The sequence below is a fragment of the Hemibagrus wyckioides genome, linkage group LG19, assembly GCF_019097595.1.
Source record: "Hemibagrus wyckioides isolate EC202008001 linkage group LG19, SWU_Hwy_1.0, whole genome shotgun sequence".
Taxonomy (NCBI): Eukaryota; Metazoa; Chordata; class Actinopteri; order Siluriformes; family Bagridae; genus Hemibagrus; species Hemibagrus wyckioides.
Window position 1 is genome coordinate 18,865,259 of NC_080728.1, and position 24,428 is coordinate 18,889,686.

The following is a 24,428-nucleotide window of genomic DNA, read 5'->3' on the forward strand; positions in this document are numbered from 1 at the left end:
ACACCTGAATGCTTTTGGGTGGTGGGGGATGGAGGGGTGTTAGAGGCTACATTACATTAGTTAAGATGAGCAAATCATGAAATTTAGCATTAGCACACTACGTAACAGCAAAGTAGCAGGAGAAAGCAGGAGCAAGGTAACAGGTTTTCTAATTAATAAACAAAATGCATATAATAATTAGCCTGTGTTTCAGTAGCTAACTGGTCAACATTCAGTTCATCAACATTTAGGAAGGAACATGATGCTATTCAGTCTTGTGGTAATTTACATCAATTCATTTGACTCATAGACTTAAATAAAGACTCAGTGCAGGTAGGCAGACAGACAGACAGACAGACAGACAGATAGATAGATAGATAGATAGATAGATAGATAGATAGATAGATAGATAGATAGATAGATAGATAGATAGATATAAACTTACTTTAAGGCACAGTTTGAGATAATGCAACTGTGGTATTACAGTAAAATCTGTATGTTTAGTGATGAATAAATCAGATAATTCATAATAAATAAACAAACAAACAAATAAACAGCTGGATTTCATTTACAAAAATCTTTAGCTGGGATGATTAAATGTGCTACATGTTTGATTTTGAGCTTTTTGGTGACGTTGCAAATGTGTCTGTGTTTGTGTGTGTGTGTGAGAGAGAGAGAGAGAGAGAGAGACAGAGACAGAGAGAGAGAGAGAGAGAGAGAGAGTGAGAGAGAGAGAGAGATTCCCTCTCGCCTTCTGCCTGTCCTGCAAAGCAAAGCCCCCTTGTGGAGCCTCTGCTCTCATTTTCCCAGAGATATACAGAATACATGTGTGTGTGTGTGTGTGTGTGTGTAAACAGATATGTGTGTTTATGCACCGTGCATACATGAAGTTGCACATCCCTTTATTTCTGCACCACACCAAACCCTGTTAAAATAAAGAAACAGAAATCTCAAAGGTTATAGAGTGAGTGTGTGTGTATATGCAAATGTGTGTGTGTTTGTGTGTGTGTGAGTTAGTATGTGTGCAAACTAGGGAGTGTGTGAATATTGAGGTCCGTCTGGCTCTCATGGTCCTGTCTCCTGTGTGTGTGTGTTAGGTTTGTGTAAAAGTGTGTGTGTGTGGGCGTGTGTGTGTGTGTGTGTGTGACTTGCTCTCATCTTCCCTGACTCAGGCGCCACCTCACTCCTGCTCCTGGAACAGCAGCACCTCATGTAGGTCCTGCTGATGAGCTTTGTGAGCTTAATATATATAAATATTTAATATTAAAAAAAGGATAAAGTGCAACGAAGGAAAAATGTCACGATGCTTTAGTTTATTTAAAGAAGAAAAAGTTTTTCAGACTTAAAATTCATCCTCTTCTCAGAGATGGTCTGTGTTCCTTTCTGTTCCAGGGTGTGGTTTAATTTCCTGCCTCTCTCTCTCTGTCTCTCTCTGTCTCTGTCTCTCTCTCTCTCTTTTCTTCTTCCCATTTTCCCCCTAGACATTCTTAAACCATGACAAGCCATTATGCGAGCTCGGACGGCTCGTCCACGTGGTCTGAATTCAATAAAAGTACACGCTGGGCCAAACCACCTCGGGATGGAAGGGTTCACGGGATCAAGGAGCGAGGACGTCAAAGTGCAACGGTCGAGAGAGTGATGCTCGAACCCTTTCAACTATCCGTGGACTGATCCCAATTTATTATAACTAACCCCCCTGAATGAAGTTGTGCCTGAGGTTGTGTGTCTCTAAAGCAGCTTCTTTTTTTCTCAGCCTTCGGGTTTTTATCCTGGTTAATCCCCTTTTTTTAAAATGTAGCTCAAAACACATGTCCAAGCATGCCATGAAATGAGGGAAGGAAAGCTAGAGAGAGAGAGAGAGAGAGAGAGAGAGAGAGAGAGCAGTGGTCAGGGTCCTGCTGGATTAGAGGGAAGCGCTGGAGCAGCTCTTCACCTTCAACCCAAATTTCTTTCTCTATTTCTCTCTCTCTCTCTCTCTCCTGTCTCCTCCTTTCCCCTTCTACCATTCTTTCGCTCCCCCCTCCATCTTTACAGCTGTCTCACACTGCCACGTAGCTCCAGCATCACTCTTAGACACATGGAATTCAGCAGACTCACAAGCTGGATTTGTTGTTTGCTCTCTCTCTCTCTCTCTCTCTCTCTCTCTCTCGCTACCTTTGCATTGCATTCAACCATTCTTGATACTTTTGTGGTTGGTGAAAGCTTATTAAGAACACACACACACACACACTGAAAAGCAGTTCAGACCAGTAAGAGTGTTTGCTCACACTAAAACTCAGCTCAGACTTTTCAGAAACAAATCAACAAAAGTCATCCTGTAAAATAACGATGATTCACATTTTCTGTAAAAGTATATATCCCTACACTAACACTGCATATGAATTTGTGAAATAAATCATAAACAAGAGAAAATAAATGAAAGAAAAGTCGTGCACTTCTGCCATCTAGTGCTGGATGTGTGTAATCACCTCATTCAAACAAACAAAAAAAATGTATTTTATTTAATTTAATTTTATTTTTTGCTGAAATAAAAGTCCTGTCAGAAATCAATCAGGGTTTATTTATTTAAGTTATTAAATTAAAATAAATTAAAATAAAATCCTAATTATTACTTATTAATTAACTAATTAATTATTATACTAATTATCTCTAGCTAATGATTATTTTATTATTATTATTATTATTATTATTATTATTATTATTATTATTATTATTATTGTATAGGAACTAAAAGGTGTTCTGGTTAAAGTTTGTCAATTGCCAGTAGAAATGATGAAACAATCATTTAGTGTGTGTGTGTGTGTGTGTGTTTATCTGTCTAAAATTATCACATTTCAATTTCTTATTTATTAATCATAATTTATAAGATATGGCCCTATGGGAAGACTTTATATCATTAAAGTAAACTTGATTAAATGGTATGACTTTTTAACTCATTAGTTATTATATTTATTATACACACAAGGCCACTTTAATAGGAACACCTCTAATACCTGCTCATTCATGCAGTTATACAAATAAGGCAGTCATGTGGCATATGGAATATCAAAATGGGGGGAAAAAGGGAAAGGGACCCCGGTGTCAGACAGACTGGTTTGAGTATTTCAGAAACACACACTATTTTTTTTTTTTAAATTAGTTTACTCAAAATGGTGCCAAAAAACTTCAGACAGAAATGTCCATGACAGACATCAATAAAGAATATCCAGACTGCTAGGAAGGGCTATGAATAACTCAAATAAGCACTCTTCACAATCATGGTAAGTAGAAAAGCATCAGAATGCTCAAAATCCTGAGGAGGATGGGCTACAAGAGCAGAACAGCACATCAGGTTCCACTCCTGTCATTCAAGAACAAGACTCTGAGGATAGCATGGGCACAGACTCAACCCATCAGGAAAGACTCCACCCACAACCGGGCGCAATGTCGTCTAAGGAGCAATTTCTCTTAGGATATCAGGCTCCTCGACCCAGACATGTGCACCATACAGATCACTTAGTGCTCCAGAAAGTCACACTGCACGTACTACTGTTGCACATGACTGTGTGTATTCTGACAGCTTTCTATCAGAACCAGCATTAACTTCTTCAGCAATTTGATCAACAGTAGCTCATCTGTTGGATCGGATCACACGGTCCAGCCTTCACTCCCCACGTGCATCAATGAGCCTTGACCGCCCATGACCCTGTCGCCAGTTCACCACTGTTCCTTCCTTGGACCACTTTTGATAGATACTGACCACTGCAGACCGGGAACACCCCACAAGAGCTGCAGTTTTGGAGATGCTCTGATCCAGTGGTCTAGCCATCACAATTTGGCCCTTCGTCAAACTCGCTCAAATCCTTACACTTGTCCATTTTTCCTGCTTCTAACATCAACTTTGAGGACAAAATGTTCACCTGCTGCCTAATATATCCCACCCACTAACAGGTAACATGATGAGGAGATCATCAGTCTTATTCACTTCACCGCTCAGTGGTCATAATGTTATACCTGATTGCTATATATAACTGTACTTTTGAACATCTTGAATCAAACTAGACAGCAGAATATTGAAAACAGACCAGGAAATGAGTACTGGTGTTCCTAATAAAGTGCCTTTAACTTTTAAATGGTCTTCTTTATAATATACAGATTATTTTTTTATTTTTTTTTTCATTTTATCACACACCATTGTGTTTGAAACATAAAGACATGTATGACACTCAGGGTTCTCTTCCAGACCCTTAACCACAACAATGTGTTTTTCTACATTTTTCTTCATCCGGAAAAAAGGAAAGCAATTTGAGAAAAAAAAAATACAGGATTTATAATGAGAAACAGATTGCTGTATTTAATCAGAGAAGAAAAAAAGGATGAGAAAGAAGTTGCTTTTATAAAACATAATTTAATGTAATTACAAAAAACAAACAAAATGTACTTACATATAGGTTACAAAAGAGCCATTTTATCCATATTTGTGTTATTTTTGTGTAAAAAAGGACTTGGGGTCAGATGATATAAGTGGTAATGGTCACTTTTCAAGCCTTTAAAATGCCCTTGTCAACTTGTCAAGGGAAATAGTGAATTTGACAAAAACATGTTAAAAACAGAATTCAAACAAGCCTCGGGATTGACACCTTGCTGCTATGCATTGTGTCTTTGGTAGGCTTTGTTGCACTTTGGTACTTGTGAATCAGACAGAATGCATATAGAAAAAGTTCATTTATGGTACACTATATTGCCAAAGTTTTGGGACACCCCTCCAAATCACTGAATTCAGGTGTTGTTTTTCAGGTGTTGGGTTCGGCCCCTTAGTTCCAGTGAAAGGAACTCTTAATGCTTCAGCTTCATACCAAGACATTTTGGACAATTTCATGCTCCCAACTTTGTGGGAACAGTTTGGGGATGACCCCTTCCTGTTCCAACATGACTGCACACCAGTGACCAAAGCAAGCTCCATAAAGACATGGATGAGGGAGTTTGGTGTGGAGGAAGTTGAGTCCTGACCTCAACCCGAACGATTAGAGCAGAGATTCTGAGCCATTCCAAAACTAGGATGTCTGCCTTTACATGCACATGAATGTAATATGGAGTTGTTCCCACAAAGATGGGAGCATGAAATTGTCCAAAATGTCTTGGTATGCTGAAACATTAAGAGTTCCTTTCACTGGAACTAAGCCCAACCCCTAAATACCTGAATTCAATGATTTGGAGGGGTGTCCCAAAACTTTTGGCAATATAGTGTATGTTTGCCATCTTGCCTACTTGTACCTTTGAGCACAAGCTGCCTATTCTGATATTTTTTCTTTATATCAGTTTGTACCCTTGTTTCATCACTAAAAGTGCACCACCTGAAATCCTCTTAAGCAGCTGAAAGCCATACTGTCCAGGTTGCCCATGTCTACCAGGTTGTGCTCCAGCTGCACCTTAACCAGACGACTTTTGGCTGGTTCAGACTTCTTGAACAAGCAGAAAGCATCACGTGGAATCATCTGAATCTTGTTATGGTTGAGCGCAATATAAACAAGCCAAGCCGGGAGCTGACGTGGGACCTGGTGCAGCACATTGTGGCTAAGATCCAGCTGGTGCAACAAAGGAAGCATCCGAAATGCTCCGGGCACCACCTTGGAGATCTTGTTGCGGGCCAGGCCAAGGTGCTCCAGATGTGGAAGTGAGAGAAATGTGGCCTTGCTGATGCTCAAGATGGAATTTCCTTCTAAGTTAAGGGTCTTTAGAGAGTGTGGAAGGTAACGAGGGACTTGCTTCAAGAAGTTCCCTTCTAAGTTGAGACTTTCCAAGTGGGTGGCATTGATGAATGCACCCTTTCCCAAACCCTTGTTGGTCAGCCTGTTGGCACTGAGGTCCAGCACTTGAAGCTGCGTCTTGCCATTAAAAACTCCTGGCTGGAAGCGTTGGATGAGGTTACCACGGAGGTAAAGCTCTTGAAGGCTAACAGGGAGATGTAAGGGGACAGAAGTAAGACGGTTGTGGGAGAGACTGAGTGTGCGAAGCCTGCTTAGTGGAGATAAAACTCCAACAGGGAATGAGGAGGACATACTTTCTAAGCTGTTGTTGCTCAAGCTGAGGATGAGCAAACCAGGGCAGCGAAACCAGGCCACCTCAGACATCACTTTCACTTTGTTCCCATCCAAACGGAGCTCTTCCAGCGAGGCTGGAAGGTCAGTAGGGACACTCTGGAGGACGTTCTGGTCTAAATACAGCCTCTTCAGTGCCTGAACACCTTCGAAGGCACCTTCAATGTAACTGTCTACCAGACGGTTGTTGCTCAGCACCAGGAACTCCATAGAAAGGTACTCTGAAAGCAGGTCCAGAGGGATGCTCTTGATGTGGTTGTTCATAAGAAGGATGTAGCGTGAATTGAACGGAATACCATAGGGAATCTTTTCCAGCCTTTTGTCTGAACATTGCACCACCCTGTAAGAACAAGACAGCACACACACCAATTAAAAATCACAGGATTTTACGGAAGTTAATCTCAGCATATGTAAAGCTGTATTTGATACACACCTCCCATAACAAGCACAGTCCGGTGGGCAGTAGTGATCTTCAAAATATGGAAAGTATGGGGCAGGAGTCAGCTGATCTTTCTTCTGTTTTAACCTTTTCAGGTTTGTAGGTTTGTTGCTCTTGTCCTTTACTTTCTTCTCCTTCTGAAGCTTGTTTTTCTTTGTTTTTGCTATATGTTTGTCTTTAATTTTTGGATGTTTGGTCTTTGATTTGGGCTTGAAGGTGCTGGGTAAGCTCAAGGCAGTAGGTCCAGCTCTGGCTGCTATTGCTGTAGGAGCAGCATCCACGTGTTCTTCAGAACTCTCGACCTGATCCAGTGAGGAATTTTCATGCGTGCTGTTCTGATTGGTTGATAGCAATAGCGATGTGTTCTTTAGAGCTGAGAGAGATGTATTTTGGTCTTCAGTATGAAGGTTACTCTGTCTCATGTCTGCAGGATCTTGTGCGGTGATGGAGGTGGTGATCAAAGGTGGAGCTATGGTGGATGAGATATACTGAGAAGGAGACAGAGAAGCAAGAGAAGCATCTACAGATGGATCTACACCTCGATTGTCTTCCTGAATTACTTCCTCATCCACTCTTTTACCCTGATGACCTTGATCCTCATCTTCTGCTTTTTTAAAGATTTGATGCTTGTCTTCCCCATCACTCTCCTCTTCCTCTGTTATTGTTACAGTAATATGGGTTCCTGGTTCTTTCTCCCATTTCAGCTTTTCTTCCCGTACTCCTGGATGTTGCTGGAGGTGATCAGGACTCGGTTCAGTCCAGGTCTCACCCTCTAAAGACACATTCTGAGAAGATGATACATTCAGACCTGTAGGAGGAGATAAACGAACCCAAGGGAAATCAATTCAAGGCTTTGGTAACGAAAAAGAAATTTTATCAAAGGTGGACAAACATATGGCAAGCAGAGAAACCAGAAAATAAGTTGAAATGTGTTTGTCTATGTAGCTGCTCTCAGTACTTACTTGGCTGAAGCACTAAAGTCTCCACTGCAGCAAAGATCCAAAACAGCAAAAACATCGCTGTTCTCATTTTTCTCTTGTAAGAGCTAAAGAAGGACGATGAGATCCACATAAATACTGTAAGTCGCAACCTGGCAGATGGATAAGACACGTTTCCATCAATATTTTGAGCTAAAATTATTCCAGTTGGCTCTCTGCTGAAATGTTCCATCAACTCGTCAGAACTTGTGCAGCATCAAGCATTGCGAGTGTCTTCTAATTTATTCAGGAATATTGGAAACTTATTAGTGATACGTGGTCTTAAGCCTTACCTTAAACCTTTAAACAAACTTCTCAGCCGCCTGTTTGCGTTGCGGAGCTGTAAGAGACATGCTTGCTTATCCTATAACGTGCTCTGGACCAAAAGGACGATCATCCGAGAGTTCATATATCCTCTTCTATTTGGACACAGCAGCCAATGGTTGAATGGCAACCATGTAAAAAATGCATGATGAGAATTGTGTCACACCAAACTAAAAGAATCTCTGGGATCAATAGAGGCTGAAGGAGATTGTTCAGACAGGTCAAAGGTCACTGAGGTCACTGTTTACCTTTCTTTTGGAGCTTCTGCCCACTGTCGCTCTAGTGACAAGTGGTATCCAGGCAAATCGCTGACCTTAGACCACAGAGCAGGAACACTGATGTGTTTCAAAGTGAGAGGAAAAGTAGACGTTTGCTTGCAGATCCCCAGGTCAGTGTAACATGCTTTATATAAACACTTAGAGCTGCCTAGATTGTCTGTTATTGACAGATATTGGTTCAGGTCTGTGATTTGAAACAAACAGACCTGACTTTAGCTTTTTTCAAGTCTTAAATGTTTGGGTTTAGGAGAGACAACTCCAAAAATATGAGAAATGAAAGAGTGGAATAGAGTTTCAGCACAGATAAGTAGGTAAACATTAACACAAGCTAGAAAGCAGACACTCTGTAGACACTAGAAAGTAAAGAAAGATAAAAAATAGACACTCAGAAATTCTCCTCATTGTATTTTCTACATTTAAAAAAATATATTTGTTCTATTTATTTTTTTTCTTTTGAATTACTTGATTTTTCATTGTTAGTATTATTTATTGTTTGTTACTGTTTACTTATGTTTCTTTTTTTAAATGAAATTTAAATATTTTAATATTAATTATTATAAGTAATATAGTTTTTAAATAATTAATTTTTTTCAGTTCTTTGTTAATTCCCTCTCCTTCTCCCTCTCTCTGTCTCTTTAGAGTGCCTTTAACAATTAAATAAATAAATCAAAAAGCATTTCTTTCCCCCTATATATTGCTTCTTATCCTGGGTTAAAGGGGAGGTTAAAAACACAGACAGAATTGCAAAAAATTGTGGATTCTTGTCCACCTAATTATTAGGACAAAGACAAGCTTAGAATCTGTGAAGCAGGCACAAGATGCAATCGTCAGTGATTAAATTACATTCATTTAATTATATCAATTAAAATGCTCTTGCTGGGGGACAGGGTGGCTTGGTGGTTAGCATATTTGCCTCACACCTCCTGGGATGGGGGTCTGGGGGTTTGATTCCTGCCTCGGCAGTATGTATGCGTAGAGTTTAATAACACCCCTGCTGATTTAAGGGCATTGTTTGATAGGGATTTAATCTTAGGCTTTCACTCTGAGCAATAAGACATGAGTGATCTGAAACAAATGTCATGATCCAGATACTTGAAGACAATTTTCACACACATACAATTTCTAGCTACTCTAAAAAACTCACAATATCACAATACTCACAGCATCTTAGACAAGTGAAGAGAAATGTTATAGAAGAAAAAAGCCCCTTATAACAAGTTATACAGCTAATCTGACTGGCCTGTAGGGTAATGAGAATTTAAGATGTGCAAAAATCTGATCATGGAAAACGGTTTCTCAATGATTCTTCGGAAGGTCCTGGTTCTACCAATTAAACCAAGACTAAATAACCAACCAGCCAACCAGGAACCTTCATGATATTTATAGAAGAGTTTCTATAATAGATCACAGGTCTGCAATCTTCTCCACTAAGGTTTCCATTCATCCTAGATCCTGTGAAATCAGACTTCTCCTGCTTAGTTAGTGTGTAAAGCATTGATCTCAAGTCTCCCACTGATACTTTACCTGAAACTCAATAACATTCAGCTTTACTAACACTGCTAATGACCTGGACCTCCATCAGATCCTTCAACATCCTCTAAGCTCCACTGATAGCTACAAAAGCCATGTTAGTTTTTCTCAGGACATAAATCCCCCTGTCCATTTTATTCATCTACTACTCTCATCAAAATAACAAAGAAAAGTCCAACAAAATGACTCTCTTCATCCGACAGTGGACACTGAAATCGTCCCATCATGAATGTACACTTTCTTAGTTCATGTCGCCATCTACTGGAGATGGAGGGATACTTTTAATGTTCATCATGTCAAAGTGTTGCTTTCATAACACTGACTAAAATAACTGACGATGTGTATATAACAATAAGCTCTGAAACTTTATTTCTGGTCAAAGTACAAACATTGTAATCAGCTGGGTCATTATAACAAAGGATAACGTTAATCAAGGAAAAATCCCAGCAAAAAAAAAAAAAATAATAAACACAATATTTCCCCCCCCATTACTTTTGGGAAGAATGATTAGATTTAGGATTATATGGTGCTCAATAAAAAAAATAATTTATCAAACAAATTGCATTTGGAAAAACAAAAAACACCCACAAACACAAGAGCAGAGCCATATACTAACAGCCATATGCCACTCTGCTGTTTTTAACCAATTTCTTATTAACAAATTAAACAAATAATAAATTAGTCACTTGGTCAATAACGTCATGTTAAACAGAATTACGACTGGCATGTTGCACATTTTATTTATTTTATATGTATATATAAAAAAGTAAATGGTAATTGTTGACAAACGTGTATTTGAGGAATAAATCATTTAGGGAGTATGTGTTCGCAGGAAAATAATCAACGATAATGAAGCGGCGTTACTGACCACACTGACGTTGATTCTTTTCCTAGAACACATCAGAGATGTTTCGTTCCTCTTATACCAGAGCGAATCATAATTTACTGTGGTACAAGAGGAATAAAACATTACACAACAAACTACAATCTTAGTTTATTAAACAAGAGAGATCATTCTCTTTTACAGTGATGATGACTGTAATGGAAACGTTCTCACTTACTCTACAGCAACTGTAAACAATGGTTCCTTCATAAGCCTTTTTACTCTTTTGGAATGAATTAAAACTAAGCTATACCAGGGAGTTCTACTAATCTTACTCTTTTTATATTTATTATTATAATTATTTTAACCCCAACATAAATAATACAAACGACAAAAATTAGACAACTTCATTAGAAATCAAATACTGATCTGTCTTTTTCAACAAGTGGGCAGTGCAACAGTGAAGTGAATAGTTTTTAAAAATGTAACTGACTTCATATAGGCGAGTTTATATGTCACCTCTGGATAAGTTTCCGTCTCATGCTAACACGGGTCCATAAATTTCTAGCGCTTTTGGCGATGGTGGTACCGGAGGGGAGGCGGAGACTTCGCAGCGGCTCTCTTATACACATCAGCATTCCTGAAGCGGGTTCCTGGAGCTGCTCGTGGGACGTGTAGTTGATCCTCCTCAGCTGTTTGCTGTAGTAGTTGCGGAGGTCGCACAGCTCTTCGAGGGCTGCTGCGGAAATGATGGAGGTCTCCGACGGACAGCTGGCCAGAACCGATTTCGAAGACGGAGCCGAGAACCTTCGTCTTCGTTTAGATGGCACTAACTGTCGTTTAGCTTGGACGCCGTTTCCAGCGACAGCTTTCCGTTCCTGAACGTTCACTTCTACGTTCACTTCGATTACAGACGGCTGGATGCTTTCAGGTGCTTGTGGTGAGTTGGAGTCTTCCTGATTTTGGGAGAGTTTCTCCTCTGTGTTTGGTTGGTCGGTGTTTGTTTTGATTACGTTTGCACTTTGATCAGTATTAACGTCCTTCGAGCTTCCGTGAGTTTCTTCCTGCAGCTCAGCAGCTGATCGGTCGATCTGAGGAAACGGAGGAGATTATGAATCTGTATTTTGTTACTGGGAAGTGAAAATGGACAAAATGTAATAAATAGATGGGATTAGTGATCCATCATGCATAGACACCCCTGTAATGTTCCCACGTGAGTGATCCCACTATCCTGCATAAGCAAAGACGAATAAAAAAAAAACAAAAAAAAAAAAACAAGATGGTGTTATGAGGACGCGTATAAGCAGGACGTGCAGCATGATGTTAGGGAAAGCGACAGATATGGACAAGCGAGACAAACAAGTGCTGATAAAATGGTTCCCGGACATCCCGCGTAAACAATATATCTTCATGCGAATTTGAAAATAGTAAGAAACTGTACTTTTGGGCTCTTTCTCCTCATGGGACTAGCGAACAGTTTCTTTCTTGTTTTTCTTGGTCACAGGGTTTTTCCCAGCGCTCTCAGCAGGTCTTTTTCCTTCTTTCCGTTTTATCTTGGCACTACTCATATCTCCACTGCCTCCTGTCAGACTGACCTGTGGGCAGCACAAGAGCTTTTTTTAAACCAGCGTGTCTGTGAGGGCAGGAAAGACTGAGTGCAGAGAGACAATCCGTTACTGCAAAAAGAGAATACAGCCTGAACATTTAGTATGGGTTGAAGTTCCAAAAAGTCTGTGTGATGAAGCATTTCCAATAATCTCTTAGTAAGCAGGTCAGAGGAGTGGACAAACAAGTAGATCAGCAGGAGCAGATTTCCTGTCCAGGCTAGTAGTTACAAGTAAATTCAACAAACAAAAAAGTAGTAAGGTAAGTAAAGTTAATAAGTAAATTAACGCAGTCCATACATCTATCTAAGGCCAAACACACCTTTTCACGAGATACGAGGCAAGAGCTCTTACTGCACATAAATGCCACATAAGAAAAAAAATGATCCAACATGCTTCACAACATCGTCATTAACTCATCATTTCCCTCAATCTGTATTAATGCACTTTACTAGAGAACCAACAACAGCATGTTCATGCGCTTTGACTTGCCTGGTGGGTCAGTTAATAGATTTATGATTTGTCCACTCCTGAGTCCAGTGCAAAATAAGATGCTGTATTGATCTGTATGCCTCATCATCTCCGAGAAGTGAACCAGAGCCCCCAGAACACAGTGCAGATTCAGTGGATGATACTCCACAGCCCACCAAAGTGTGATGACTGAAACCGAGAACACCTCCACCTCAAACTGGGGAAAAATGCCCTGCTGATGAAGTCACCTGCTTGACTCTGTATCTTCTGCTTTTAAACACAGGCTTAACATCCTGTGAGCTGCACACACTGCTCTGAACGTACTGTCTCTGCGAGCGCCTTTGGCGTCGTCTTTTACTTCTCTTCTTTATCATGGTGATCACGGCCTGCTGCACTTCCTCACTGGCGTGTCTGAGGTTTTTCCACTTCCTCTTTATTCTGCGTGTTCTACGACATTTAGGCTAGCATTATAGAGTCAAATCAGGATTACAGGACAGCATGAAGGATGCAGCTGAATACAACTCAACATTCAACTAGCTTTTTCTTGAACTAAATGAGCCAAACCTTTAGGAAATCCACACCAGTGCAATTCCAAATGTCAGGGACAAACTGATTCTCAATCTTGATGACCTTTGTACAAAATAAATCATTAAAATAATTTAGGAAAATCTTTCAATTCACATCCTTTAGAGAAATTAGATAGGAGCCCAAGGATTTATCCCAGGACAAAATTAAGCTTCTGCAAGAGCATTAGGGCAAATTGTTTGTGTTCTTTATTGTTCATTATTTTTAAATAATTAGACAAACCCTAATCCTATATTATACCCTATAAGTCACATCATCAATGCACACTCCCCCACCTACTGACACATCAAGGATTTACTTTTATGTTACATACACCAATCAGGCATAACAATATGAGCAGTGCCAGGTGAAGTGAATAAGACTGATGATCTCCTCATCATGGCACTTGGACAAGTGTAAGGATTTGAGCGAGTTTGACGAAGGGCCAAATTGTGATGGCTAGACCACTGGATCAGAGCATCTCCAAAACTGCAGCTCTTGTGGGGTGTTCCCGGTCTGCAGTGGTCAGTATCTATCAAAAGTGCTCCAAGGAAGGAACAGTAGTGAACCGGCAACAGGGTCATGGGCGGTCAAGGCTCATTGAAGGCTGGCCCGTGTGATCCGTGTGAACAGACGAGCTCCTGTTGCTCACATTGCTTAAGAAGCTAATGCTGGTTCTGATAGAAAGGTGTCAAAATACCCAGTGCAGGACAGGGTCAGGGCTGTTTAAGCAGCAAAACAGGGACCAACACAATATTAGGCAGGTGGTTATGTCTGATCAGTGTATGTGCTGTTTTTGACCATTTTTGGCCCAAAACATTCAGTAGAATCCCTAATAAATATACTTATCTAATTAACTATATACTTATGCACTCAAAACTGAGGACATGGTACCTATTAAGCAAGAAAATCGAGCCGAAATGAGAGCACTGGTCTAACAAAAGACTAATGCTAGATGTGGGATAAGGGGGCGGAGCTTTAGGGAGGCATTCTTTAACATTGGACCTATGCATCTGTCAATTAATCCAGGTTCAGTTAGGAACTTGTCACATCTTCCTGGAGGGCCTAGAGAATCCTCTCATGAGGTTTGCTCTATTTTTTGGGAATCACTTGCCATCTACCTATGGATCTTCTTCCATTTGAATTATTAATTGCAAATTAACCACAAAAATATCGCCAGACTATGCAACTCATCAGTTCCCTTAGGTTTATGTTGAACAACCCTGAACAAGACATATCCAGTTAGTGCTAATAAATGATGTTTAGTTTTGATTAGCAGTGATGATAAACCTCAGAGGTTCTAATATCAAAGTAAGGGAAAAAACTACATGAGTAAAATTAGTTAAGTGTAAAAGACAAACTGATCTACAGTGAAACTGCATCATTTATTTCAATATTCTGATTGAAACAGATTTAAGGTAAAAGGTAAAGAAAGAGACCTATCTGTATAATATATAAGAGAATATAAATTAAATGGAATAAAAGGAATACTTACACTTGGTGTAGATACTTTCCTCCTCATCTTCATGGTTACAGAGTGGTTTTCATTCTTCAGTAAACCAGCTTTACGTCCTGCTTTCAGATAAAAGTAGGTAGTGTACGGCGTGAAGCTGAAATCTTCACTATAAAACAGAATGGAAGATAAGAGTTAAATCCATACTTCACCTCAGAACAATAAATGCCTTCAAAAGGTTTCACTTTATGGTGTCCTCTACGTGAGAGACATTGAGCAGTACCTGAAGTAGCCGTGCAGTAAGAGATGGACAATGATGGACTCCACCTCCACGCGTGACAGGGTCGTGACCTTGGACATTTTACGGATCTTGGAGCTGCCTTTCCCCATCCAGGTATCGCACACCTTCAGAGGGGTAAACTTCTCGTCCAGAGATGCGGCCAGCTCTACAATCTCCACTACCTCACGTGCGTGCTTGGTGATGTCCATGGTGATGTAGTCTGGCACAAAGACATGGACCAGTTTGTGTACTGTTTGAGCTGAAACTAGGCTTAAACCCATGAAATAGGACTTAATATAATAAATGAAAGGAATCTGAAGTGAATATCAGCAGGAGTCTGCAGAACCTGAACCATGATGATCCAGAAATTCTTAATACGAGTATTATTATAATAGAATACACTGACCAGGCATAACATTATGACCACCTGCCTAATATTGTGTTGGTCCCCAATTTGCTTCCAAAATGCAACATAGATTCTGAACCTTTCTATCAGAACCAGCAATAAGTTCAACAATTTGAGCAACAGTAGCTTGTCTGTTGGATCAGATCGCACGGACAGCTGCAGTTTTGGAGATGCTCTGATCTAGTAGTCTAACCCTCACAATTTGGCCCTAATTGAACTCCCTCAAATCCTTACACTTGTCCATTTTTCCTGCTTCTAACACATCAACTTTGAGGACAAAATGTTCACTTGCTGCCTAATATATCCCACCCACTAACAGGTGCCATGTTGAGGAGATCAGTGTTACTCACTTCACCTCAGTGCTCATAATGTTATGCCTGATCTGTGTACAGTTGCAGTCATCGATTTAAAGAACTGTGCATTACCAACTGTTAGTTTTGCTCATCAGACTAAAGTCAAAACATAATTAAACAAAGGTTTGGCATTGTACGTGAAGTACAAATTGTCCTACTCACCACTGCCATGGCGACAGACATCACACGCCTGGTTGCACCCTTCATCATCCCAAACTTCATCGAAATGCACCGCCATCATGGCACGCCGACACCTGAGCGTAAAAACATCGCACATGGACGAACCATTGCAACACAGCTACCAAAATTCCATCCTAACACTAGTGGGCTTTAATTGTAACTGTTTCTGTAAGCTGTTCCATATGTGCTAAGTGTTATTACCTGTCCACGTTCTGACAATAAGCCACCATATTCTGAAGCTTCTGCTGGCCGGTGTTCTCCATCACAACCATGGTGCTGACCCTGAAAATATCCGAAAACCCGTAGAACACGATGCAGTCTGCTGGACGGTCGTCTCTGCCTGAATGTCAAACATCACATCACACACACTTTAACATAAAAGTCATATCCACTATTACTGGTTCATGGGACTACGCTTACAGAGCAGACACAAATTTAAAAAAAAATCACTATATTGTGCTTTGTTGTGTGATATAAAGAATAGCAGAGGTACAAACCTCAAAACAGTGGAACTCAATACCACGTTACATTGAGTGCCTTAATACAGTATAAATTATCTCAGTACTTTCTTTTAAAAGGCCTTTTGAAAACATATTTAATCTCCAAGCAGAAAAGGAAACTGAATTTTACTATGAAAAGTGCCTTTATTTTTTTAGGTACAGGTCAGTAGTGTACCTGCACGTCCGCTCTCTTGATAGTAGTTCTCCATGGACTTGCTGATGGTATGGTGGATAACAAACCGCACATCTGCTTTGTCGATGCCCATTCCAAAGGCCACTGTGGCAACAACCACCTACAAAATAAACAGAGGTTGTGGACTTTTTAGTGTTATATTGTCTAAAAGCATTTCCTAGTAGTTCACTTGGACACCATCTACACTACATTGTCAAAGTTTTGGGACACCCCTCCAAATCATTGAATTCAGGCGTTGTTTTTCAGGGGTTGGACTCGGCCCCTTAGTTCCAGTGAAAGGAACTCTTAATGCTTCAGCTTCATACCAAGACATTTTGGACAATTTCATGCTTCCAACTTTGTGGGAACAGTTTGGGGATGACCCCTTCCTGTTCCAACATGACTGTACACCAGTGCCGAAAGCAAGGTCCATAAAGACATGGATGAGTGAGTTTGGTGTGGAGGAACTTCACAGAGTCCTGACCTCAACCTGATAGAACACCTTTGGGATGAATTAGTGTGGAGACAGGCCTTCTTGTTCAACATCAGTGCCTGACCACACAAATACGCTAATTAAAATGAGGAAACACATTGCTACTTATTCCAGCTTTAATCCCAGTTCTCTCTTGGTCAGTGTCTCATCTCTCCTTCATATAAGAAGAGATTGTACCTGAATCTTTTTGCTTGACCACTGACGATGCACCAGGGTCTTATCTGAAGCCTCCATGTTTGCGTGGTACGCCTGAGCCAGGATGCCTTTCTGCTGCAGCTCTGTAGCCACCGCCTCTGCATCTTTCTGTGAGAAAACGTAGACTATTCCTGTAGGGGGGGGGAATATATCCTTCATTTCATCATATTTAATTAGACCTTTTTTTTTTTTCTTTTTACTGTGGGGTCCTTTACGGCAGATATACACCAAAAAATTCTTCACAGCATGTTACTGTTGATAAGGGGAGATTTCCTCTAAAGAGATGTTTATTTAACATTTATGAAAGGAATTTCTAGTATCAGAGTTAAAGCAGCAGTTTTTGTTTTCTGACATTGGCAAGATGACAAGCTAAATTTCTGTCGTTATTTATTTTAAGCTCATCATTCAGTAGCAAGGTCTTTCACATGTACCTGACTGGTCCTTGTATTTTCCTTGAATCAGTGCGGCAATTTCTTTAGTCGTGTCTTCACTGTCTTTAAATCGAACCTGAAAAATAAACACACGAGTGAATAAAAGTAAAGCAAAACACCTTACGAAGGGTTATCCTGATATCTTCAGAACAGAGGAATTTGTGCATGTTTTTGGGGTTTCTCTGTAACATGACAAGCTGTGCATGTCATATTAACCTCAAGAGAGAAAAAAATAAGAAGCTGATGAGAGAACGACTGTTTATAGATGCTATAACACATATGGGACATTTCATAGCATATAACTTAATGAATAAACAGAATGAAACATAACACAGTCTGCAAATATGGGGGGAAAAAGCAATAGCTGTTGAGCTACAGGGAGAATAAAACACTGGACTGATAACAGACTCTCCAGTAGCTTCATGATTGATTTCCAATTCCACCATGACACCTGTGATGCATGCATAATGTGATATCTAGCAAACGGTGTTTACCTCATAATAGAGATTAGGCCTGTTAAAAGGTGCTGTAAGCGTGACCGGATCCTGAACACACAGGATCTGCTGGCAGTCTTTCAGAACGCTGCTGGTTGCAGTGGCAGTCAATCCGATCAGTGGGACTTTAGGGAACTGTCGTTTGAGAATGCCCAGGAGCTTGTAATCTGAGCCACACAAAGAATCGTGTCAGTTCGGATTAATCTGTGATAGCGAAAATATATTGCTTTATTTTTTTTTTAACCTTCTCACCTGGTCTGAAGTCATGACCCCACTGACTGCAGCAGTGAACTTCGTCCACGGCGATGCGGTCCAGCAGACCCAGATTATAAGCTTTCTCCAGCTTAGACATCAACAGTTTGCTCTTAGAGATTTTCTCCGGAGTCACGTAGAGCAGTTTGAAGGGGCTGTTTTTATCAATCATACCTGCCATGACGTATTTAGAATCCTCCTGAACAAAAAAAAAAAACCCCAGAGAATTTATAATAACAAATAAACAGACATAACAAGCCTGCTTCCACTGTGAGGATGTGAGGAAATGTTTAAAGGTTTTAACCTTTGAACTAGAAGCATTAAGCGTTACAGCAGGAACGTTGATGGACTTCAGATACATGAGCTGATCCTCCATCAGAGACACCAATGGAGCGATGACCAGCGTAAAACCTGACAAACAAGAGCAAGAGCTGTAACTCATTTTCAGCAGTTAAACTACACACTGAAACACATTTATAATCATTTGTGATATTCGATTACATTTAAATACATAAATAGAATGATACAAGAAAATCAACATAAGAAAAAGCAGTCTCCATTTTCTCACTGACGAAGTAAAAGCAAAATACCAAGTTTGATGCTAAAATTTTAACTCAGAACCTTGGAAGCAAGTGAAGATGTTATGGATTTTCGTCCATTTACCCTTAGAACAGACAGCTGGTAGCTGGTAGCACAAGCTCTTGCCACGGCCGGTAGGCATCACCAAAAACAGATCTCTCCCTGACATGCTGAGGTTGATGGCAGCTCGCTGAAGAGGTCGGAACTTGGAGAGTTTGAACACAGTTGCCATTTTCGCCTTAGCGTCTTTTGACCAGGAGAAATCTGTCACAGAAAACGCAGGTAATGTAAAACAGGTAACAGTGACAAATTTAACTGCCAGTTTAATTCCAGGTATTTCCTTCACCTGACTCCTCATAGTGCTGCAGGTCTTTTTTGCTGAAGGTGGATTTTGACGGCTTGGCAGATCCTGAGGGCTGAGCAGAGTCACACGAGCCACCGAGGATCTTCAGGAGCTTGTGTTTCCTAGAGGTTAGAGAGGCCTGCTTCTCCAGGAGCTCAGAGATCCGCAGCTCCAGCAACTCCAACTCGGCTTCGACCGAGTCCAACTCGGTCCGGGCTTCCTCTGCAACACGGCGATCATCAGTATTTTATTCATGTGTTAACACTAGACAAAATGTTATCAAGCTGCTTTACAGAAATGTGGACATAGACACCAGAACCAAAACTGTTCCTAATCTTACCCAGACATTTATTTTACCTTAATAAACTCATGACAGGAAGCAAGGATACCACATCAAGATTACTGGCAATACACTATATTGCCAAAAGTTTTGGGACATCCCTCCAAATCATTAAATATATATAAAATATGTGTAAACGCTATAATATATAGAAAGATACAATATATACATGTGTGTAGATGTACAAATTTAAATGGTATGACAGTAAAAATACAGTATGTACAGTACAGTGAGCATATCTAAGATTTTATATATATATATATATTATATATATATATATATATATTATATATATATATATATATATATATATATATATATATATATATATATATATATATATATATATATATATATATAGCAAATATAAATGTCCAATTGAACAGGAGTAAAGTATCAGTAAAGTGATGGTGCAGTGTGCACACAAAGATGTACAGAAAGATGTACAGTGAGTGTGGTTGTCATGTGTGCAGAGTATGAAAAGTAGTGCAATTTTAAGCATACTTCCAGGAATTCCAGCATTTAATATTTATTTTATTATTAAATAAATATGTATATTGATTTGGATCATCTGTAGGTTTTACTGATTTCATATCGACGCTCTTGTATGATTCTTGCTTTTCGCTGGATGATTGTAAAGCAGGGTACTCTGGGATTTACCTTCACACACACACACACACACCGCATCCCTCAGAGACTCTAATGATTGTGAGGTGCTGGTGTCTCTCACCATCACGGCTGTAATGAGCTCTGCTTTACAGAGACTCCACTAATGAGGTGTTTATGTCCATACCAGACTCCCGGAACAATCAAAAATCCTGTATCTCTCTTTCTCTCTTATCTTAAATAATTTTTTTTAAAACATGTAATCAGTTGTATTGTGTTGTCATACCTTTCTCTTTGATGCTGGCCATTTCACCAGCAAGTCTTCAGGATATGTGCTGGGGGGGAAAAAAAGCAAGGGCAATGATGTTAAACTGTGAGTCAAGCAACATCATAGAGGTCAGGATTTCATTCCTGACCATGTTTTTATTACATTAAGCCCCAAAAACGTCAACATAACACGACAGGGGAAGAAGATGGGGGGGTCAAAAAGGGCAGGATGGAGGGATAAAATGATTATAGACAGAGGTAGAAAAAATGGCGATGGCGGGAAAGGAGAATAAAAAGAGAGACAGAGAGACTGAGGGGAAAACCGCACTAAAAAGGTTGATGCTATATCTGTACTCTTGATTCATTTAGTTTCATTATCACTTTCCTGGTAATCCCCTAAGAGTAGGGGGTTACCAGGTCGACAAGCTAGCTAGCTAAATGAAGTGCCAGAATTTCTAAGAGCTGGCTAGTTTAATCAACATTTGTTAAATCTATACCAATTGACCAGACTGATAATCAAATATGCAACTTTTAACATTATTATAGTGTGTAATTGTTTCAGTTAAGTTCGGTCTATTAGATGCGCACGCGCAGGTGCTGCTTTACGCTAGCCGGTTTGTACAGTGCATTAGCAGGCATTCGGGGTTTATTCAAATCTAAAATCATTTCAAAGAAGGAAAGCATACAGTACATGTCAATACACGCCACCCTTTATAATTTCACTGTAAGGTATAAAAAAAAATGATGAATAAAAACGGCACAATACCTACCTTCGTCCGCAAGTCCACACTCTCGTGTTTGCTCGTTTTGGTTGCCCCGCGCGACGCCCATTTCCGCTCACACCGGATATGCAGTTTGTTTAATCGTCCTGAGATTGTTCCCCATATATGGAGTTTTTTGCAGAACAGGAAACTACGTTCATAATTAGTGTATAAACAATAATCAACCTTTATTTTAGACAAGAATGATGTTTATATCTTAATATGTTTACTTTGGTTGTCTTTTTACAAAATGTTCACTCAAGCATCCCTTTAACAGGAACATAAATTCTACACACCCCCTGAGTAGAGATTTAATTCATATACACTATATTGCCAAAAGTTTTGGGACACCCCTTCAAATCATTGAATTCAGGTGTTGTTTTTCAGGGGTTGGACTCGGCCCCTTAGTTCCAGTGAAAGAAACTCTTAATGCTTCAGCTTCATACCAAGACATTTTGGACAATTTCACGCTTCCAGCTTTGTGGGAACAGTTTGGGGATGACCCCTTCCTGTTCCAACATGACTACACCAGTGACCAAAGCAAGGTCCATAAAGACATGGATGAGTGAGTTTGGTGTGGAGGAACCTGACTGGCCTGCACAGAGTCCTGACCTCAACCCCATAGAACACCTTTGGGATGAATTAGAGCACAGACTGTGAGCCAGGTCAAAACTGGGACATCTGCCTTTACATGCACATGAATATAATATGGAGTTGCCCCGCCCTTTGCAGCTATAACAGCTTCAACTCTTCTGCAAAGAATTCAAGCAAAGTCTCTGCTTGAATTTAATGGTATTTGCATTTATTTCATTCCTGACCATGTTTTTAGTACATTAAGCCCCAAAAACGTCAACATTACACGACAGGGGTAAAATAGAAGGGGGAGGGGGGATAAAAAGAGAGACAGAGAGACTGAGGGGAAAACCACACTAAAAAGGTTGATGCTATATCTATACTCTTGATTCATTTAGTTTCATTATCACTTTCCTGGTAATCCCCTAAGAGTAGGGGGTTACCAGGATGACTAGCTAGCTAGCTAAATGAATGAACAAGTGCCAGAATTTCTAAGAGCTGGCTAGTTTAATCAACATTAGTTAAATCTATACCACTTTGTATACCGCAAATGTATTATGTCATCTGCCTTTACATGCACATGAATGTAATATGGAGTTGTCCCGCCCTTTGCAGCTATAACAGCTTCAACTCTTCTGGGAAGGCTTTCCACAAGCTTTAGGAGTGTGTTTATGGGAAATTTTGACCATTCCTCTAGAAGCACATTTGTGAGGTCAGGCACTGATGTTGGACGAGAAGGTCTGGCTCGCAGTCTGCACTCCAATTCATCCCAAAGGTGTTCTGTCAGGTTGGTGTGCAGGTCAGTCAAGCTCCTCCACACCAAACTCAATGTCTTTATGGACCTTGCTTTGTGCACTTGTGCAATATAGGTGTATTCACAAATCTCTTTATAAACATTAAATTCTAGATATTTTAGTCTTGCATTAATTTAGGTCGGATAGTCAAAACGCTTGCAGATACACTATATAGCCAAAAGAACATGTGCATGAATGTAATATGGAGTTGGTACACCATCATCAGAAGGGAGACTGTTAGCAAGACCTTCTCATCCAACATCAGTGTCTGACCTCACAAATGTGTTTCTAGTGGAATGGTCAAAATTTCCCATAAACACACTCCTAAACCTTATGGAAAGCCTTCCCAGAAGAGTTGAAGCTGTTTTAGACGCAAAGGGCGGGGCAACTCCATATTACATTCATGTGCATGCAAAGGCAGACGTCCCAATACTTTTGGCAACATAGTGTAATAACACTCTTCTCTTCTTATTCTACACCACAGTGTCCACCACAAGAGGACGCCATGAAACAAGAAACCAGCAGAATTGCTCTCATGAAGCTGCAAAAGCCAATAAGGCAGAGTGAACTTCTGGTATTAAGGAGACTCTCCACTTAATTAACCACATAATAATAATAATAATAATAATAATAATAATAATAATAATAATAATAATAATAATAATAATATTAATAATAACATGAAAAAATTTCCACCCAAAAAAACTTGACACACAATTAACACTGAACCAAAATTTAAAATTTAACTGTAATTAAATGTTAAGAAAATCTTTAGTCAATTTCATGTATTTGAATTACATACACATCATATTTAATACGTTTTTATTTTAAATAAATCAACATATTTACTGCTGGAGTTTTATTATTATTATTATTATTTTTTTCATTTTAAAAAAATGGCTTTTAAATATAATATAAATATAATTTATGTAATTATTAACATAATTATAAATATAATTATTAATTGGTTATGATTTTAATTTGTTTTTGTTTTTTATTTAAAAATCAGGAAGTACTTTGTGGTCTAAATGAAAATGTGATGATTAAAAAAAGGCTTTAAAGTTTGATTTTATTAGAGCATTCAAGCATAAAAACTACAAACTAATACTTATGTATAGTAACACAATATTTTCCACCCCTGCATATTGCTCACATAAACATATATAAAAGACGTGCTGACATATGAAGTCATTTTGCTGTAAAGGAAAACATAATGAGTATAAATGTATTATGTCTAAATAAATAAGGATAAATCAGGGCTGGACAACTGGACAACATACAACTTGCCTAAGAACATCTGTCTATGCTGAAACCCTCACAGACCAGACAATCCTCTAGTCAGAGTAAACCACCAGCAAGAAAACATGTACAAATCTGAAAACAGAGATGTCATGCCAGGTTACTGGATGTCTGCTTTCTGACCTCTTGCTGCATCCATCCTTAGGGTCATCTTCGCTCTCTGTAGTCATCCAACATCATTCGGAGGTTAATAAGCCGGCTTAAGCTGTGCTTCACACTGTACAAGTGCAGTGTCATTAGCAGACAATTGCTGGTCTATGAACACTGATTATCCAACACAGAAGGTCTGTTCTAACACGCGTGCCCAGCTTCAGCAGATGTGCCGTGTGACATTTAGGGATTGCTCTTGAGAAACATCCAATTTTTAACAGCTTAATTTGCGATACTGAATGAAAAGCTCGCCTCTTTGTCCTGCTTGTGAGGAGGTTTTATTTTCTTTCACTCATCCCACAGTTCTGATATTATTGACTTCGTATCAGCACGGATTTGGGGTTTCCTTCTGTTTTGTTCTCATTAGTCATTGAACGTTGACATTTCTGTTGCCTTGGAAACAGTAAAGAAGAAGCAGTTAATTGCAAAGTCTCTGCTTGA

General features: G+C 39.5%; 2 protein-coding genes across 3 annotated transcripts; both read right to left on the bottom strand.

Moving 5' to 3' along the window:
- Window positions 1-5,253: 5,253 nt before the first annotated feature.
- On the bottom strand, window positions 5,254-7,512 carry wu:fc23c09. Its single transcript, XM_058416792.1, has 3 exons — window positions 7,458-7,512; window positions 6,490-7,303; window positions 5,254-6,396 (listed from the first exon to the last, which is right to left on the bottom strand). Exons 1-3 carry the CDS (start codon window positions 7,510-7,512, stop codon window positions 5,298-5,300), a joined length of 1,968 nt encoding a protein of 655 aa, XP_058272775.1. The 3' UTR covers window positions 5,254-5,297.
- A 2,438-nt stretch (window positions 7,513-9,950) lies between these two features.
- recql (RecQ helicase-like) lies at window positions 9,951-21,273 on the bottom strand. Of its 2 annotated transcripts, XM_058417617.1 has the most exons (16): window positions 21,181-21,273; window positions 20,430-20,478; window positions 19,201-19,419; window positions 18,939-19,118; window positions 18,580-18,686; window positions 18,276-18,474; window positions 18,024-18,190; window positions 17,530-17,605; window positions 17,081-17,229; window positions 16,414-16,531; window positions 15,940-16,078; window positions 15,721-15,812; window positions 14,803-15,019; window positions 14,562-14,688; window positions 11,869-12,022; window positions 11,378-11,518 (listed from the first exon to the last, which is right to left on the bottom strand). In XM_058417617.1, the coding sequence occupies exons 2-15, from the start codon at window positions 20,449-20,451 to the stop codon at window positions 11,894-11,896; spliced, it is 1,941 nt and encodes a 646-aa protein (XP_058273600.1). In that variant the 5' UTR covers window positions 20,452-20,478; window positions 21,181-21,273; the 3' UTR covers window positions 11,378-11,518; window positions 11,869-11,893. The 2 variants fall into 2 exon arrangements, with proteins under 2 accessions (XP_058273598.1, XP_058273600.1); XM_058417615.1 differs by lacking the exon at window positions 11,869-12,022 and having other exon boundaries at window positions 9,951-11,518.
- Between the last annotated feature and the right edge of the window lie 3,155 nt (window positions 21,274-24,428).

What these genes read in the sequence shown, in the direction of transcription:
- wu:fc23c09 (XM_058416792.1), bottom strand. Translation starts at nt 7,512, where the DNA reads ATGTTTTTGCTGTTTTGGATCTTTGCTGCAGTGGAGACTTTAGTGCTT. An exon ending in GACTTTAGTGCTTCAGCCAA is followed by an intron (nt 7,304 to 7,457) that starts GTAAGTACTGAG and finishes CTCCTCCTACAG; the next exon opens with GTCTGAATGTATCATCTTCT. An exon ending in GACTGTGCTTGTTATGGGAG is followed by an intron (nt 6,397 to 6,489) that starts GTGTGTATCAAA and finishes TTGTTCTTACAG; the next exon opens with GGTGGTGCAATGTTCAGACA.
- recql (XM_058417615.1), bottom strand. Translation starts at nt 20,451, where the DNA reads ATGGCCAGCATCAAAGAGAAAG. An exon ending in TTAATGCTTCTAGTTCAAAG is followed by an intron (nt 18,475 to 18,579) that starts GTTAAAACCTTT and finishes TTTTTTGTTCAG; the next exon opens with GAGGATTCTAAATACGTCAT. An exon ending in TATTGTCAGAACGTGGACAG is followed by an intron (nt 15,813 to 15,939) that starts GTAATAACACTT and finishes TTTTACGCTCAG; the next exon opens with GTGTCGGCGTGCCATGATGG.